The sequence below is a fragment of the Corvus hawaiiensis genome, chromosome 7, assembly GCF_020740725.1.
Source record: "Corvus hawaiiensis isolate bCorHaw1 chromosome 7, bCorHaw1.pri.cur, whole genome shotgun sequence".
NCBI classification, from domain to species: domain Eukaryota; kingdom Metazoa; phylum Chordata; class Aves; order Passeriformes; family Corvidae; genus Corvus; species Corvus hawaiiensis.
The window spans coordinates 35,397,849-35,411,387 of record NC_063219.1 but is presented as its reverse complement, the minus strand read 5'-3'; the positions used below and the strand labels follow the sequence as shown (position 1 = coordinate 35,411,387).

At 39.7% G+C, this 13,539-nt stretch overlaps 1 protein-coding gene across 1 annotated transcript in view; it reads left to right on the top strand.

The window, feature by feature from the left end:
• The window catches only part of LOC125328887 (von Willebrand factor D and EGF domain-containing protein-like), a 170,413-nt gene that overhangs the window by 95,488 nt on the left and 61,386 nt on the right, over window positions 1–13,539 (top strand). The window contains exons 14-17 of the mRNA XM_048310082.1: window positions 3,169–3,273; window positions 6,027–6,141; window positions 9,208–9,458; window positions 10,687–10,906. Of these exons, the coding sequence (XP_048166039.1) occupies window positions 3,169–3,273; window positions 6,027–6,141; window positions 9,208–9,458; window positions 10,687–10,906 (691 nt within the window). The remainder of the gene's footprint in view (window positions 1–3,168; window positions 3,274–6,026; window positions 6,142–9,207; window positions 9,459–10,686; window positions 10,907–13,539) is intronic.

Sequence of the window (13,539 nt, the reverse complement as noted above, 5' to 3'; positions counted from 1 at the left end):
CAGCGCAGGTCTATTACAATTCTGATTGTGTTCAAGTGCTTCCATTCAGCCCTGAGGAAGTCTGTACAATTTTTCTCATTCTTTTCCCTCAAAAATAGGTACAAAACCTCTCTTTCCATGCACTAAAGCTCAAGAAAACCTCTGCACCTGTAAGCCTCCTGCCCTTTCCCTCTCCTTCAAACCCTGCAGAGGAGCCAGGCTGACGGCTACACAGAGAATGCTCGATTAAATCATCTCAGTCTGCACGTGAATCCTGGTACTCCTGTGGATCTTTTGATGAACAAATTGGGAAGGCAGAGCCCAGTGCTCAGTTTCAAAGACAGCTGGCCTTACATGGCAGCACAGAGAACAAAATCATGGAGCTTTTCAAGATAAAAAATTACTTTCAATTAATTCCACAGGTGTTCAAAAATCTGTGCTCCAGAAAGTTCCTCATAAGACTTATTGCAACATTGATGATCTGGGTTATGTATCTCCATACCTACTTTTCAAAATACAGCTAAAAGATTTTTCAGAACCAAAAATCAACACAATTCTTTCTGGAAATGTCACTGTTCAATATTTTCAGAATATCTCCCCCCTTCCAAATCAAATTTCAAAGGAGCCAGAAAAATTTCACTAAAGCTTTTTTCACCACCAGCACTGAGGAAACAAGAACTCTCACAGTGCTCTTTCATTTTATCTCCTCTTGTATTCATGTTTGCCCATTGTTTCCATGACATGCTGCCGAATGCAGATAAGAAAGTACATGTGGCTACACCAGAGTGTTTGGCATAATTAATTGAGATATCAAAATACAAACCCATGCTTGGACAGCAGATGACTTGAGCTGTCCAGGCAGATGCCTGGGTGAAGAGGTGAAAGAGCTTGGCAGGCACTAATCTAATTTGGGAAGCAGCTCTCTTCCTTTTCATTAAGTTGTTGTTGCTGCATTTGTCTAGAATAAAAAAATATTTGCTAAAAATTCAGCGAGGCAAAAACTGAATTTGAACTCAGGACAGTTTTATAGCTTTCATTTTTCATTTAGAAACTTTCATACAAAGTCTGTGTAGAGTGATGCCAATAGCCAAGATCATTTCATGACAGATGAAAAACCTGAGGCAGAAGCAAGAGAATTCCTGATCATCCTTTCCATCTATCCAGAAGCAGCTCCTTCTTTCCAGAAGATACTTATGCTCGAGCAAACAAGGCCCAACTCTAAGTGGGTTTTTGCCTCTTAAGATCCAAACAAGTTTAAGGTTTGCTCAGCTTAGTTCTCATCAAAGTGTTTGTTCCACATCACTAAGATGACTAATGGAAAAGCAATTAAAATAGCTATAAAACAGCACAATTCTAAACGGAGATCAAAATGGATGGTTATAATAGAATGTAGAAAAAATATAGATTAAAAAAATCAAATTTCAAGTGTTACATTTCACTCACAATGCTCGCTTCAGACAGAACAATTAGTTCAATTTTACAGTTTTTTATATTTTTCCCTGTCTAGCCATTTCTTCACCCATTATTAGTGCAATGGTATTGAGACAACATTGGATACTTTGGTAAAAGAATGAAGTTAAACGAAATTTAAATTACATTAGGAATAATAAATTCTTAGTGGAAGTCTTGCTGCCAGAGTCTTTCAGTGAAGAGCCGGTCTAGAGGGGGGTTGCCTGTTCCCTTTTTTCTCAAAATGCAGGAGAAATTAGTTACTTCTTTTAAAAGCATTTTTACCTGTAGTACAACACAGTATAATCTAATATATCAATAGTCTAATATTTTCCTTAAACTGATGAATTTTGTTAGGTCAATTAATTTTACTGGATTTTTGGACCAATTTATATTAGTCCACAGAAGTTATTCCACTTCCACAAGTTCAAATTGTGAATATCCACGAATACTGCCTGTTCCTCTCCTTGTGGAGTTCTCTGCAGGCACAAACACTCTGAGCTCACAGTGCATTTTGAGCTGAGAACTATCCCGTGTGACATTGTGGGAGAATCTGCTCTATTATGTTCCATGAGCTTTCAACCAATTCATGATAATTGAAATTTACTAAGTATTTTATGCTCTCTGTGCTTCTGTTTATCTTTGTTCAGTTTAACATAACATTCTTTCTGTGAACTGAAAGAGTTTATTGACTGATCAAAAACTTTATGCCCTCGATCTTGTAAACATCACCTGCAAAGGGACAGGATGTTTCAGCTTCGGGGTCACAGGACAGATGGACAAGGGCTGGGGGTTGATTTCATAGCAAGAAGACACAGGGGCACCTGATGAATCCACAGCAAAGGCTCTGTTAGGCCTGCTAAACAGCAGCTTTATTTTGATTGTGAGAAGACAAAAACTGAAAAATACCTGATAAAAGGGCTTGGCTTTCCTGCTGGTTCTCATCAGTGTCTACAGCATGGCTTTCCCCAGGGTTTTGGGGTGCTCTTTAAGGTTCACACCTCTCAAGGTGTCTCACAAAGCATTCTCGGAAGTTAACCACTTTCCCACACTTCTCTGGTACATTTTCATTTTTATTGTGGAAAAATTAAAATATGAATTTTCTCAACTCTTTTGTATCATGTAAGCATTCTTAGAGAAAAAAGGCCATGTTCTAGGCTTTCTGAATTACCCACATGTACCTACTGTGAGCTGGGACAGGTGACTGCTCTAATGTACCTTCCTATAGAAAGGAAACTGTTGCTCTCTCATATTGTCCACCCTTAAACATTTTATAAGGTTAATTTCAAATAACCCTATATAATACACATTCTCTTTTTTTTTTTTTTTTTTAACTTTCAGCCCAAGGATTTTGCTTACTGACTTGCTATTAGTAAAAAAGTGGTTTTGAGTTCCAGCCAAAAATGTTAATTGTGTTCCACAACTCCTTGAAATCCCCCTTGTAGTACTTGAGTACAGCTTCCATAAGGGTATTGGAAAAATTAGCCCCTCAGGATAAAACCTAACAGCAATCAGAAAAGCTGAATGCCAGCTGAGCCAAAAGATCTTTTGGTTATTAATGAAGAGTTTCCAGTTTGGAGCATTAAGCAATTTGTTAGCTTGCAGAGCCACTCACAAGTGGTTTAATTTATCTTGCTGGCACACATCCAGTTCAAGGGGGCAGCAGTATGTGCTCCACAATGAGCAGACAGTCTCCATATGGAACATTATTACTTATAAAGATGATTTTGTATCATTTAGATCACTAACGATGGCTTCCAGTACAGTAATTCCAGAGTGCTGACCCTGTACGACGCGGTCTGCCAGGTCTGCCAATTCCATCCGACCGGACTTTGTAAATTAAAGGTAATTTAAAGATCATAAAGGTTTAATACGGATCGTTCATCTCTTCCTTAGCCCTCTCCCTCCCTCTGATGTACTCTGTGTAATAACTGCTCTGGAAGGGGAGAACCTATTTCACAGATCAGCTGCACAGCCCAACACTTCACTTTTCTCTTTCACAACCGCACGTCTGAGATATTTTATTTCTTTTTCATATTTACGTGGGGTATGAACACCTGATAGAGCATGCTTTATGATGGACCTTCTTCACACAAACACCTCAGGAAAGTCTGTGGTTAGCAATATTTATCCTTTGCAGCTGTTAGTGGGAGTAAATAAGAGTGAGGAGCCTGCCCTGAAAGGCTCAACTTCACTTCTGAAGTGTCTCTGCTATTTTCCCTCTCCCAGCCTGTTTGGTGAGGGTATATCATTTCTATTCCCATTTTCTGCCTTAGCAAGAGGCACACAAAGATGCATATTATACAGTTTTTGTCATGTGAGAACACCCTTGAGAGAACATAAACCGTTCTTGCTTGCATTAAACACTGCTAAGTACAAACATATAGTATTTTGACAGTTTCAAAACCATAATCAGAAGTCTAGAGCTATATTTTAAACTGCCAACATGTTAAAAACTGCCTGCAGAGAACTATAACCCTCTGCTTTCCTGTGGACTTACTGGTGTAACATCCCTTGAAAAAATCTTCCCTGTTCTTTTTTCCTGAGACCTGCATTAAGCAAATCATCTGGTTTGCAGTGGGGCTTCAAAAAATTTTTGGAGGGTATTAGGTGGGCTATTGGAATGTGCTGCTCCTGCTCTCCTGCCCTGAGGCAAGTATGAATTCATAGGAGGCCACCAGTCAGCTTTTTTATAAAATGAAGATTAATCAGGTGCACCTTAACTGATTTGCCTCACTGTTCTCATTAATGCTGATGAGAAAACACAGTTTTAAGACCTGCACTGATTGCAAGCACATACCAGTTACCAAAATTTTAAAAAAGTTCACTTCTTTTTCAAGTTAGTGAGTGAATAGAAGTTACCTTATAGGCCCATGTGGTAGTTTGACCTTGACTGGCTGTCCCAAAGTCCCTCTGTCACTGCTCTCAGAGAGATAAGGGCAGGGAAACCCAATGCAGCCCAACTGAGGGCAAAACCACTTTAGTTTCAGATAAAAATAATTGTGTCAGAATAATTTCACTTAAATCTAAGGTGAGGGGTTTTTGTCAAAGGCTTTCCTTATTCTTAAGTTTATGAAACTCAGAAATATCTATTTTCTCTCAATATGGTGTTCTCTAGGGATTACAGTAATTTCTATTCTAAGATGCTTCAAGGGAATATTTGAAGTAGGCTTCCAAATGCATCAGACCACAGTCTAATTACCCCTTCTACATTACTCTGCAACACCTAAATTGCTTCCAGAAAAGGTGTTTCAATTAGGGGACACTTTATATCAGGCCATTTCACATTCTGTGTTCTTTTATGGAGCCCATTCTGTACCATCCTATCACAGAAAAAAAAGTATCTTTTCTTTTTTTTTTTTTTCATCAGTGCATCAAGCCCTGGAAAACAACAATGTAATAAAATCTAATTAACATCCAGGTTTTAATGCTGGAGATCTGTCATGTTCTATCATGTTGGGGCCATTATGAGAATGTTTTTTGTTTCTCTACCTTACCTATTACTCATAAAGTAATATTATTTAAAATATTAACTCATGCAGTTTGCAAAAGAAGTTTGGGACACCAGTAAAGCAGTAGACAGAAACCACAAGGCCAGTAATGGGACACATATCAGTCTGGCAAAAGCAAAGGAAGGAAAAGTGAAAACGTGTTTGGTCTTGGTAGCTTCTCCCTCCTGCAGTCCCACTGTGGCCAGGACATTCCCCTTGTTCCCAAAAGTACTCCATGTTTTCCTGGGAATTGGCACGGTCAGATAAAGTCCCACCTGCCTGTGCAGCTCAACACAGGCTACAAGGCCTAACTCTGCCATTGGACCTTCCCATGGGATAGATCTTTAACTACACCTGTTAATTATGTCCCTGTGCTCACCTCTTAGAGAATGCAAGTGTCTTCTGCCCACGTGGAACCCACGTGGCTCCTCTGGCCCTGGTGGGCTCCCCAGCTGGGAGAGGAGCAGGTCAGCCCAAAGGCTGCTGTGCCCACAGAGCATCACCACACGATGCTCTTTTGGGATGTTCCACTCCACCGAGGCACCGCGGATGTGCTCAGCTGTTATCTACAGCTCCCTCATGGGAGCCTAAACTCTAATGCACTCCTTTATTCTGCTTTTATAGCACTGCTTTGGCATACATTTATGAAGAACTCCAGAAATAAGAGCAGGATTCCAGTATTTCAAACGGAGCTTTTATCTAGTCTTGGGTTTTGTGAGCCTTGTATGGCTACCTGATACTCATCACATTAACAGAAACAGCTGGGAAAAATGACCACATACACCACATGAGCGTGGAAATGGGAAAAGAGTCGCATTCTGTTGCATCCATCATCCATCTATGACAAAGAAACACCACATTGCCTAAGCTAAAACATTCAAAGCTACAAGGATCCCAAGCTGGAACTGGAAAACTTCCACGGCTTGTTTCCTCGCTGTAAGCAGAGAACACCAACATTTAAATTGCTACTCTTTCATTGTTTCAAGAGACAAGTGAATTTCTGCTTATATCAGGAAACTATTAATTGATAATATCTTTATTTCTTATTCCTTTTTTTCCATCGCCTTCACCTCCTACCCGTTTTTATTTCCCTTTTTTTTTTGACAGGATAATACATGCAATATAGATGGACTTTGCTATGGTGAAGGAGAGTCAAGCCCTACCAGCCCTTGTCTTCTCTGTGAACCTGACATTTCTAAGTTCACCTGGTCTGTTAATGAAAGTAAGACAGGGGTTTCTTTTCTAGAATTTAGAAGCACTTATCTGTGACTTTATGACTCATTTTATTAAATATAGTGTTCCTTCATTCAGATAACCTGAATCTGTCCTGTACAGTGCACATGGACTGTTTGCAGCAGGAATAATTGGGTGCACCAGAAATGCAGACTCCACTGCATACACTATGCATCTTTTTCTGTCTGAAATCTGATAAATCTCAGATTAATAAATGAAAAAAATACCTGAAAATAAAATTTTGATATGACAGTGCCCCATGCAGTGCCCAAGTCTGTCAGCTAAACGTGATGAACCCTAAATATCTCTGTCAGCATCTTGCAGGTACAAATCTTTAAGGAGGCAATTTGGGGAAAACACTGTTTTTAAAACACTAGTATATATTTTTGGTATCTGGAAGAATTGCTTCCTTTCTCTGAGCCAAATCTTATGAAATGCCACATAACAGAGCTTGGATTGGCAGGGAGTCCAGGTGATAGGGATCAGCCACTCTTACCTTCACTGCTACAGAACCCAAAGGCTCATTCTGCAGCCCCTCGAGGCAGGGGTCATGGACAAGTCTGCCTTGTAAAGCATCTCCTGAAGGCTGAAGACTTAATCATGGCTTTTCCATGGCTACATGCCCTGTGTAAACAGCAACCATTGCTTGCCCCACACTTTGCAGAAAATCCGTGTTTCCAGCAGCGCTATCCCCACAGCCCATCTCCTCCCTTACGTGAGCACGCTTACATCTGGTCAGTATAAAAATTAAATTACTGATTTTATTTAGATCCATGTGGTGCTTCTAGACAGAGTTTCTCTGTGCTTTTAGGCTTTGTAAACACAAACACATTACAGAAAGGTATGTGAGTCACAGAACCAGTCTGCTTGGTTTGTTGCAGTTTTATAACATCCCAAAAGCTGGCCAACTAAAAATCCCTTTGGATGTCACTTGGATGAGTAGCTAAAATGCCTAAGGGTAAGTCAGACCTGAAGAAGAACCTGTACACTTGAAAGTTGTGTGTTTTCCCCCAGAAAAATATTTAAGTCCAAAGAGGGATATTGTCTGTGACTCACAAACCTTGCCTCCTTTCTGTCATAGAATCATAGAATGATAGAAACATCTGAAGGGTTTGAAATGGACCTTAAAGATCATCTTGTCCCAACCCCTGCCATGGGCAGGGATACCTCCCACTAGACCAGGTTGCTCAGAGCCACACCCAACCTGACCTTATATTGAGTTGGCCAGAGCAGCAGCATTCCTAGGGATGAGCTGATCCTGAGTGTTACACAGACAGATTCATTACTAATACCAAGAGAGCTCAATTTTAAAATTCAGGAAATGGTTTAAAAAGTAAAAACTGCATTTGTTTTGAAATTTGTTAAGACTAGAAGTGATTTGGGAACTCTGAAACCCATCATGGTTCACTTTTAAATGATGTCAACATTTAAAAGTATTTAGAAAAAAGGGTTTGTCAGACCTGTTTTCAAAAGTGCAAAAACTACTTTGAAAGTTCTGAAGTAATAGGGAGAGTGTATATATATTTACTGGATGGCAAGCAGATCTCTGTAGAATTAGAAACACTCCTCCACAGACTCCTTTCAGAACATCTGATTTTATGTTATTTTGTGCCTACCACTTCCACTTACCATCCATTCAGTTAACACCTTTGTGTTTATCCATAAATGCATACCCTGCATCAATATTTCATTGATTACTTTTGGGCACAACTTTTATGGGCTCCATGGCTTCAGTGTTTGGGAAATAAAAGGTAAATGAATAGATGGAAGCTTTCAACAGTGATGCCAGGACAATCTGCTGGACAAGCATTTTAGGAAGCTCTCATAGCACAGCAGCAATAAAGGAGATACATATTTAAATAATTGCATAATCTAAACCGTGCTATGGAAAGCAAAGTTGGATAGAAATGATATGCACCACAAAAAAAAACCCTAATGGTGATTTCCCATGAGCATAATGCAAGGAGTCCTTATGAGAACAAGTATATAATGTTAGAGCATGGCTTGAAATTAATCCTCGGTATTAGAAATGTGCTTTAAGTTAAACATAACTATGGTCAAATTACATTGTGAGAAGACCTCTTTAAATATCAATACCTGTCAATTTGCACTACTGGTAAAAGAGGAAAGATGCCTTGAGACTGGGGAGGCTTAGGAGATGGACATGAAATTCCTGGCCCTGAAAAGAGTTGCTGTCACCTCAGGGTACTCATCTGATCTTACTTTTCCTTGGCTTCTAATTATAAAATATTATCATTTTCTCTACCTTGTCCCCCTTGCCTACGTACATTGGAAGTATCTTCAGGTAGCATTTGTCTTCTGCTGTTAAATAGCCTTGTAAAATTAGGGGGGTTTATCTTCATTGAGGAAATACTGAATGTAAACAGCAACCCTAGAAATAACAGTGCCAAAGGTGACATGATACACACCACTGTCACTGGGGATAGAGAGTCTCAGCATCCCTGACGTATCTGCAGTGGCACTGAAAAGACCTTTGTTCCTGATGGAATGTCCAGCTGAATTCAGTCAAGCTGCTTGGGCTTAATTATTCCTCATGGGTAAAGGCAGGAGAGTCTACTCAATGAAAGAGTTACAATTTACTTTTCCCTCTGAGTTGTCCTCCCAATTAATATTTCATTCATCCTTTTGAGATTTATTTTACTTACATTTAAATGGATGGATGGTAGATAGATTAAACAAGTATGTAAGTATAAGAAATATAACTAATTGCAGTTTTAGTAAGAATTGGTATTAGGGGGAGATTCTAGAAAATCATGCATTATTTACTCCCATAGATCGGATAGCACATCAAAATTAATCAAAGTGCAGGATGGGACAAAAATTCAGTATAGGGCACAAAAAAAAGGTGAGAAAAAAGGTGTTCTTTTTGGTAAAGCCATTTGCTCCCTCTAAGACCCAAATCACTTCCTCCATCAGCCTCTGGGTATGCTCTGTACATTTTCTTTGAAAGCAGTGCTTCAAAGACCCGCTCTGAGAATCTTTACATGGGAGAAACTGGAGTTTATGTAATCATGGTTTCATTTTTGCTGTTTAGACAACCTGCCTCCTGTGTTCCAGGCCCCCTCCAGCCAGCTGCTGACATTTATTGGTGAGAATTTTGTTTACCAGCTAATAGCAGTGGATCCAGAAGGGTCAGCTGTGCTATTCATCTTGGAGGCTGGGCCACGGGATGCCAGGCTCTCTCCTGCTGGCCTTCTTCTCTGGAAAGTTGATTCAGAAGAAATGCAGACCTTTGAATTCACTGTGTCAGATGAGTGCAATGCACAGAGCAGATACTCTATTGAGGTAAGGGAAAGAACACTTTAAAGGAAAAACAAAACAAACCTGTTTGTCACGTCAACATTACTGTGCAATCGTCACCATAGCTAATAATTTGTTACTGTCTTGAAAAGCAAGGCTTCAGCTATTTCCTCAGAAGTGTATAATATCCAGCACAGCAATAATGATCAATTAATGGAATAAATATCTCTGAGAACATAGAAACTATATATACAGGGAACAAGAGAGAGTGCTATTGACTGCTGTTTGAAAGAACATTCTTGCAGAGCCTTTTAATGGTTCATTAATCTGCTTTAAAATTCACATTCTGCATCTGGATTGCACAAAAAAAGCATATAACATAAAAGACCAGGATTTAGCTATAAAAGGGAGATTATAACTCATTCTCAATGATATTTTTAGAGGATGTCTTGCTCTTATGTCATTACACCACACTCTAAGTTTCTTGGCAGAGCTTGTGCATGGCTTTGTCTTTATTGTATAGGCTAACATTAATCCTCTGATCGGATGAGCTAATAAAGCAGCATGCACACTCTTGACATAAGAACAGTTTTGTGAAGAAAAGATTTTTATTCCCAGAGATTCCTATTTTTACTTATTCAAACCACAAAATACCAATCTGCTGAACCCACACAGCAGAGGGGAAACTGGAGCCTAGATATAGTTTTAATGGAAATATTTCAAACTAGACCTGTGTTATCTAGGGGAGATAATGCAGAGCTTTGAATCCGTTGAAATGCAGTTCTTGTACATACGTAAAATACAACCATGGATCTCCCTTCCCTGAAGAGAGAGACCAGATAAGGAATAGCCACAGTCATGTTCCTGCCTGGGAGCCATTTGTAATGTGAAAGAGGAAGGTGGGCAGGCAGGCAAAGAGAAGAGATTTTTCCTTTCTTCTTTGAAGAATAAGGAACAAATTCTGCCCTCAGATACCATGTGAAAGCTGCTGTTACAGCAAATAAGGTTGAGGTTTTTTCCTTATAAGAAGTCAGAATGTGCCCCTAAATGATGAAAAAAGAAATCCCTTTGAAGTCGAGCTCTCAGTCAAATAAATAAGTACTCTGAGTATAGGACCATCTATCTAGACAAAGGAAATTGGTTAGAAATAAGTTTCCATCATACTGGATAACGTTTGCAGTGCAAATCTTCCCCTTCCTAAAGCGTAACAATACACCTCCCAGCTGTGATCATTCACAGGAATCTTACCACAATTCCCTTTTGCCTTCCCCAGGTTGTAGTGAAGCCCTGCAGCTGCCTCAGTGGTGGCACATGTGTCACCAATATTAAATACCCTCCAGGCCTTGGTGAATACCTGTGCTTATGTCCAAATGGATTTGATGGAGAATTCTGCCAGGAAGACACCAGGGACTGCAAATCAAACCCCTGCGGCAGCGGAACCTGCGTGGACAGCATGGAGAGCTACTTCTGTAAATGCCCCCCTGGTTTGGGAGGTAACCCATCACTGTTGGCATCTCTGGTTTAACTACAGATATATTGAGCTACAGGATTTTTGAGTGTGGCATGACCACAACATCTGCCAAATGGACTGCAAACATTATCCTGTTCTTCTGCTGTCAGGGCTTAGCTTTAGACATAGACAGAAATGTGCAAAAGCAGCTATTTAATGATAAGGAAAAATCACCTAAAGCTCTGTTGTCCTGAAATGATCGCTCAAGGAGGATGTGAACCTCCCTGATCTCTGTTGCTTCCTGCTCATTTCCCATGGATTTGTCCATCCATGAGATGAGCTAGGAGAAGACTGAGTGAAAGAGAGAAAAGGCAAAGATCCACGGCCCTTTTGCACTCGACAGGATTTCACTTAATTAAACTGAGGAAAGAACTGGGATTAAATGGGTTTTTTAGGTCTAGGAAGGAGAAGTAGAGATGGAAAACATGGAAATATAAATTGTCCTTTAGTCCTGCTTGAAGCTTCACTAAACTTAAGCATTAGAAATTCACAAGCCCATTGAGTTGTCAGACATGACAATAAAACAAAATCTAACCCTTGAAACTCTTCAAGGCTGGTGCCCTGATTTTGGAACTCTATCTAAGCCAAAACCAGAACAGCTGGCCAAAATGTGATTTTAAGAAACAAAGAGAAGAAAGATGATCACTTAACCCCCTGCTCTGTTCACATTCTTGAGACCCATAAGGCTGGCTGCTGTCAGTGTTGTAAGTTTGAAAAATCAACTAGAAGCAACATCAAATGGACATAATTATCACCACTTTTGGTGCATATATATAGAAAAAAATCTCATTTTTAAACAAAAGCAGTGAACAGATTTTACTCAGTGGGCAAGGTACTCTTCCTGCCTGTCAGCAGCTCATGAAACCTTCATTGTTTCATTCATTTTGGTCATGTGGGACTGCAAGCCCAGAGTTCATTTTTATAAAATTCCAGCAGAAATGAAAAATAAAATCATTCAGAAGTACAGAAAAATGGCTTAAAAATTCTGTGACACCTAATCTGTGTTGACTCCAGGTAATGCTACCTAATGGCCAAAGCCTGCTGCTGTCCAAAGTCTTTACAGAGACTCCACTGAGGCAAGAACACACAAGCCTAAGCTTGGAGAATAAAGTTATAAAGTGGAAGCTTGATCAAAATATAAAAATCCCTAAGCCAACCAAACATATGCTGAGTGTCCTGAATCCTCTGGAAAGAACATTCCTATGAGCACAGGGAAAATTGGGAATTTTTTATTGTGTATTTGCTTAAACACTGAAGATATACAATGAGAAAAAGTATTGGTTGTCTGTAAGGAGTTGGATGAAATGAATAAAAATCAATATAATTCTATGAGTTAATGACCTCAGTGGACCTGCTGACCAGAGAGACAGGGGCACACAGCACCTTGATGGCCAGAGAAACACCAGGTTTTCCTGCACCTTTAATTCTTGCAAGTTAAATAACAGTGCAATGGTTTTGCTGTTCTTCCCAAAATGCCACAACACAAGCAACAAAAGAAAATAAAATATGATTGAGTGAAAAAGGAATACATCTCAAAGTTTTAATAGCAGGTGAAAAATTGTAAGCAAGTGGAGCTGAAAGCCAGCTGGGAAGCAGATGATTTCACTTCAGGGCAGGTTCAGTGACAACAATAAAACTCATTCTTGATGCTGTGTTTATGCCTCAATTCCCCAGAAAACCATCAATAATCTAATGAGAAGGCAATGCTATGCAGCTCAAGTGACAGCACCAGTTCACCATCAAATCTCTACAAATGACAGCAAACAGGCAGTAGAAAAAAGAGGTGAACTTGTGAGAGCTTCCCAAACACCCCTGCAAGGGAGGCAGCAACTCAGGTGCATCAGGGTAAGGGTAAAATATAAGAATGGGAACAAGGCAGGGAGAAAAGCCAGGTAGAAAATCTGAGAGGAGGCTGACTCCAGAATTATTACTGGGTCTCTGAGTGCTCAAAGTTAATTAATTTTTCATCTACATTGTTGACAAGATAACAAGGATCCCTGTTGTTTATTGTTTTGGCCACAGAAAACAAGAACATCACCCACCTGAGAACAGAACTCATCCTTGAAAGCTACCCCCATCACAAAATCATTATTTCTTTCCCCATATACCAGTGATTAGTACAAAGTTGGGGGTGGGATGGGAAGCAAGATGGAAGGATAATTTCATTTTATATTTCAGGAAACTGAAGAAACTCCCAGGATTTGTTAATGGTTTCTAATAACCATAGAGCCCCTAAATGATATTTTTCTGTTCCTTTAGAGTCAACTTAATGTGAACACAGTCAAAAAATCTTTCTTTGCATCTGTAGGTGGTCAGCTCCTATTGAGGCATGAAAGGACTTTATTTTCTCAGACAACTTCCCATGCAGGGATGGAGAAATATAGCTGGCACACAAACAGATGGTACATCCTTGGAACTTGAAGAACTTCTATTCCTATTAGTTTTATTTGTACTGTAGCAGTGCCAAGACAGTTGAGACTCCCCTGTGCTACAGTGCACTGGAGGTCATGCAAACACAATAATTGACACTTCTTGGTGCAGACAGTTTACTGTCTATTTCTGCCGCTTCTTCAGCATCATCCAGCCAAGTTTCAGTCTTTGCAAACATTTATCCTT